General features: G+C 53.0%; 1 protein-coding gene across 1 annotated transcript in view; it reads left to right on the top strand.

The window, feature by feature from the left end:
• Window positions 1-1,608: 1,608 nt before the first annotated feature.
• LOC144735920 (uncharacterized) overlaps window positions 1,609-6,000 on the top strand; it is a gene marked incomplete at its 3' end in the record, with an annotated part of 30,698 nt that continues 26,306 nt past the window's right edge. Inside the window, exon 1 of the mRNA XM_078618496.1 lies at window positions 1,609-5,553. Within this exon, the coding sequence (XP_078474622.1) occupies window positions 5,069-5,553 (485 nt within the window). The remainder of the gene's footprint in view (window positions 5,554-6,000) is intronic.

Below are 6,000 nucleotides of genomic sequence, written 5' to 3'. Positions count from 1 at the left end.
GCTTCCCAACCGCCTTTGTCTTCCAGAAGCACGTGGTAGCAATACGTCACATGCAGGGAGAGCGCCTCCACTTGAGATATCAAACACCATGAAGGAATTCCAAACCACAATGGAAGTACTGTTAACACTGATCCAAACATACTTTGAGTCACTTACAGAGTCAACACTGCAAAAAGTGGTACAGACATACAGTATCAAGCTATAAGAGGATTTTTTTTATTTTTTAACTTCCAACCGGTACGAGAGAACACGACTTCAAAGGCCACAGCGCCCCTCTTTGAGAGAGACAAAATGTAACACCCCGACCATGAAGGAAGAGGGAGAACGCAACCGGACAGGGGGAACCCCCCCCCCTCTTTCCAAATTAATTACTACAGAGGGTTGGAGGACTGGAAGAACGCACTTGGGGGCAATTTGGAACATCTGTTTAATAAAACACACACGGACACCGGATAAACAACTGCACCCCACAAGCAAAGAGCGAAATCAAAGGAATTCTGGTCTTTTGTGAGAAGGCGGACAGAGGGGAGAGAATTTCACCTATACGCAAGGATACAGATCATGCAAATCAGTTCTGCACGCGGCAGACTCCGGGAATCTGCCCCCGTGACAGGCACATCGATAGGGAGCTGCATCAGCAGAAGCCACAAGTTGCCGAGTTCATCTTTTGTTTTGCTCACACAGAGAGCCTCACACAGACTCACACAGATAGTCTCACACACACACAGACTCACACAGAGAGGCTCACACAAACACAGACTTACACAGAGAAACTCACACAGAGAGACTCACACACAGACTCACACATAGAGTATCACACATAGACTCACACAGAGAGAGACACAGACTCACACAGTCTCACACACAGACTCACACAGACTCACAAAAAGAGTCTCACGCACACACAGACTCACACAGAGAGCCACACACAGACTCACATAGATTGTCTCACACACACAGACTCATACAGAGAGACACACACAGACTCGCACAGAGAGTCTCACACAGACTCACACATAGAGTCTCACACACACACAGACTCACAGAGGGACTCACACACAGATTCACACAGAGAGACTCACACATAAACTCACACAGAGAGTCTCATACACAGACTCACACAGACTCGCACAGAGAGACTAACACACAGACTCACACAGAGAGACTCACACACAGATTCACACAGACTCACAAAGAGAGTCTCACGCACACACAGACTCACACAGAGACTCACACACAGTCTCACACAGACTCACACAGAGAGACTCACACACACTCACAGAGAGACTCACACACAGACTGACACAGAGAGACTAACACACAGACTCACACAGAGAGTCTCATATACACAGACTCACACAGAAAGTGTAACACTCACACAGAGAGTCTCACACAGAGGTTCACACAAACAGACTCACACAGAGAGTCTCACACAGAGAGGCTCACACACACACAGACTCACACAAAGAGACTCACACACAGACCCACACAGAGAGTCTCACACACAGACCCACACAGAGAGTCACACACACACAGACTCACGCAGCGAGACTCACACAGAGAGACTCACACACACTCATACAGAGAGTCACACACAAGAGACTCACACACACACACTCAAACAGAGAGCCTCACACACACACAGAGACACACACGCAGACTCACACAGAGGCTCACACACACACAGAGAGTCTCACACACACACTCACGAAGTCTGACACACAGAGACTCACACAGACTCACACAGAGAGTCTCACACACACACACAGACTCACAGAATCTCACACACAGACAGTCTCACACACACAGACTCACACAGAGGGACTCACACGCAGATTCATACAGACTCACACAGAGAGACACAAACACAGACTCGCACAGAGAGACTAACACACAGACTCACACAGAGGGACTCACACACAGATTCATACAGACTCACACAGAGAGGCACAAACACAAACTCACACAGAGAGTCTCACATACACACAAACTCACACAGAGAGACTCACACACACACAGACTCACACAGAGAGTCTCACATACACACAAACTCACACAGAGAGTCTCACACACACAGACTCACACAGTCTCACAACAACAACCGCCATTCGCCACTAAGTGGCGGTGACGTCACCACGACGCTTGTGCCAGGCCATGTGCACCCTGAGGCCATGTGAAGTGTCGAACGCCCGCTGGCAGGAGGTCACGGGGCAGACCCAGGTGCCACGGGTCGACTGACCGAGATGACCGAGATGACTGGCTGATGCACCACCTGTGCCCCCTACTGTGCCAACTTGCTGTGCTTTAGCCACCCGGCGCTCCGCTCGTTGTTGTGAGCGTCGCTCCTCCGCCCTCCGTTGTTGTTGGAGGGCGACTGCCTCCAACTGCCCAGTAGCGTCCTTCACGAGCCTCCTCCACTGAGGCCGATCTTGACACCGCTGGTACCAGTCATCGGCAAGTCCACTCAGCTCCACATCCTCCTGTACCACATCACTCCATCTCTTCTCTAGCCCGTACCGCGCCCGTTTAGCCCCCTCGATCCGGCCGAACAAAAGCTGTTTAGGCATGCGGTGGCTGGGCATGCGGGCTACATGACCCAGCCAACGCAGCCTTGCCTGCCGGAGGAGCTCACTGATGGGACTTTGCCCAGATCTTTCAAGGACTTGTGAGCTCCTCACACAATCCAGCCTGGTTAAACCCAGGATGGATCGTAGGCAGGCCAGCCTAAATGTTTCCAACCGGCGAAGATGCTCCACTAGGGGGGTCCACGTTTCGCAAGCGTAGAGAAGGGAGGGAATGACCGTGGCCTAGAAGACCTGAAGCTTCGTGCGGAGCGACAGACCAGGTAGCTTCCACACAGCGTTACGCAACCGATGAAAAGATATTGCCGCTCGACTGATTCGGAGTGAGACCTCTGCTGATAAACTGGAGCCGGTCATAAGCACACTGCCCAGGTATGGGAAACTCTCCACTCTCTCCACAACTGCCCCATCACCGATTGGGAGTTGTGGGGGTGGAGTGGCCGATGGTACAAAATACCCAGGCAGGTGCTTAGTTTTGGTGGGGCTGATGGTAAGGCCCCACCTCTTAGTGGCACACTCCAGTCTCAGCAGCAGCGTCTCCAACTCCTCTTCTGAATGAGCAGCTATTACCAAATCATCGGCATACATAACGTGGTTGACCAATAGGGAGCCATCCCTTGATCGCACCCGGGCGTCGATCAGCCTCCCATTATATCTGTACCAAATGGTAATTCCCCCGGTACAGCTATTGAAGGCTTCACGAACTACGCAGTCGAAATAGATGTTAAATAATGTGGGAGCCAGAGGACATCCCTGTCGCACCCCAAGGTGTACAGGGAAAGGCTCCGACTCCCGGCCACGTAGTTTTACCCGGGCCCGCTCACCATCATGAAGGTCCTTAATTATCGTGAGCAGAGGGTCAGGGACTCCGAAAGCACGAAGAACAACCCAGAGCCCAGTCCTACTGATGGTATCATAGGCCTTGACCAGGTCAATAAAGCAGAGATGTAGGTCTTTTTGGAATTCCCTACACCTCTGCTGTAGCAGACGGACAGAAAATATGGCATCTGTGCAGGACCGCCCTTTCCTGAAACCGCATTGGGGCTCCGCAAGCCTCTCCTCAGCGTGCCTAGCAAGGCGATGTTGAATAATCCTTGCCAGGACCTTACCCGGCACACTGAGGAGTGAGATGCCCCTGTAGTTGTTACAGTCGGTACGGTCCCCCTTCTTAAAGAGGGGGACCACCAGGGCATCCTTCCAGTCCTGCGGAACCCGTCCAGTGGTCCAGACTGTTGTTATGATGTCATATAGGGCAGTCTGTGCACAAACGCCACCCTCCCTCAGCATTTCGCTTGGGAGATCATCTCTGCCCGGTGCCTTCCCTGGTCTCAGACTCCGGATCGCCCTCAGTACTTCCTCAACAGCTGGTACCTCAGCCAGCCACTCACAGGGGGTGACCTCTTCCAATATTTGAGGCACCGCAGCCTCAGCAGGTTTATCCCCACTTTGTGCCATGATGTTTTCCTGGCTGAGAGATTTTCCCTCCCCCAGGACCTCACAGAAATGCTCAGCAAATCTGCAAACCTGTTCCTGGGGTCGGAGATTGGATCACCGTTTTTTCCTCTAATGATGGTAATAGGTGTGGCGCTGCAGGTTACTTTTTTGATGGAGTTAAATAGTGATTTGTGATCGCGGGCCACTGAGGCAGACTCCATCTCCTCAGCAACCCGCGACCACCACCCATCCTTACAGCGCCTTACGGCTCTCCGAACCTCCGAGCGAAGGCTGCGGTAAACCTCCTCATTCTCTGACGTGGGATGCTGTAGGCGATGAGAGTGGGCCTGTCGCTTTTTCTAAATTAACCTGAACACCTCCTCCGTCAGCCAGGGTTTCTGGGGAGGTCTGGACCGCGTACCCAAAGCAGCCATTGCAGCTGCATGAGTCACAGTCTTAAACCTCGACCATTTACCCTCGACATCAGGTGGAGTGGGGGACGATGCCAACCCCAGCTGCAAGCAATGATGAAATTCTCGCTTGCAACTTTCATCAGCTAGCTGAGACCAGGCCACTTTTGGTTGGAATGGGGTCCTGGGTGTACACCCACCACCGGAGTGGAAAAAAGGCAGGCGCATCTTACAGATGACTAGTCGATGGTCAGAGGGCAGATCAGCTCCACGGTAGGTCCTGGTGTCAAGGACATGGGCTCGCATCCGCTGGTCCGTCACTATGTAGTCCAGCAGATGTTCTTGCTTGGACCCGGCATGCATCCATGATGTTGTGTGGATGCGCCGATGCCGGAAGAGCGTGTTGGTAATTACAAGCCCATGGGCTGCACAAAAATCTAGCAGCCTCCTACCGTTGTTATTGAGCTGATCTGGCCCATGCCTTCCAATCACTCCAGACCAGGTGCCAGCATCATGACCAACTCGGGCATTGAAGTCACCCAACAAGATGACTCTTTCCCGAGTGGCCACTTTAGCCAGCACCTGTGACAGGAGGTCATAGAAAGCGTCTGACTCATCGGCTTTGCCTGCATCCCTCCACGGATGTTCGTCTTCGGTGGGGGCATAAGTAACCACGACCACCACTCCTCGCCTCTGGTTGATGGGAAGGCGAGCCCAAAGTATCCTGGGGCTTACAGCTTCCCACACCTCACCGCCACGCTCCCACGCCCCCTTCATTCTTTTGTTCAGAAGAAGAGCCACACCCTGTTGTTTGGCAGTCTCCTGCCCCGAGTAGAGGACTGTCCACCCCTCATGGTGGCAGGAGCCAGAACCGGTCCACCGGACCTCCTGAATGCCACAGAGATCCAGGCGGTACCGGTCCAGCTCCCGACAGAGGAGTGGCAGCCTCTCCTCCGCAGTGAGCGTTCGAACATTCCACGTGGCCATCCGCAATGGTTTTTCGTTGTTTCTGGAGGAGCCCCGAGGGTGAAAATTCAATCTCCTGGCTCCGCCAAATGGGGTTTGGCCAGGAGACGTCATAAAAGCCTGACCCCCCGGGGCCTCCGGCACAAGCTTATTAATTACAGGTTTATGTTTAATTCGTAGTTTAGTGGTGGTTAATTGAAGGTGGAGGGGTTACCAGCCCCTCGCACCCGTCCAGAGCCCCCGTTTAGCCACTGTGGTGGTCACAGACGCCATGAGGGGAGAGGCCAATGGGCATTGGGCCCTCCCCCCACAGCACTGCCCACGACAGTGTTGCCCGTCCGGCACCACGAGGAGGTAGGAGGTTGTTTTGCCGGACAGTCTCACACACACACACAGACTCACACAGAGAGACTCACACAGAGAGTCTCACACACATACAGACTCATACAGAGAGTCTCACACACACACAGACCCAAACACGGACTCACACAGAGTATCATACACAGACTCACACAGAAAGATTAACACAGATACTCACACAGAGACTCTCACACACACACAGAGACTCACACAGAGAGACTCACAGACTCACACAGAGAGACTCACAC

This window comes from Lampetra planeri, chromosome 58, assembly GCF_965212315.1.
Source record: "Lampetra planeri chromosome 58, kcLamPlan1.2.h2, whole genome shotgun sequence".
NCBI classification, from domain to species: domain Eukaryota; kingdom Metazoa; phylum Chordata; class Hyperoartia; order Petromyzontiformes; family Petromyzontidae; genus Lampetra; species Lampetra planeri.
This window is presented reverse-complemented; position numbering and strand designations above follow the sequence as displayed.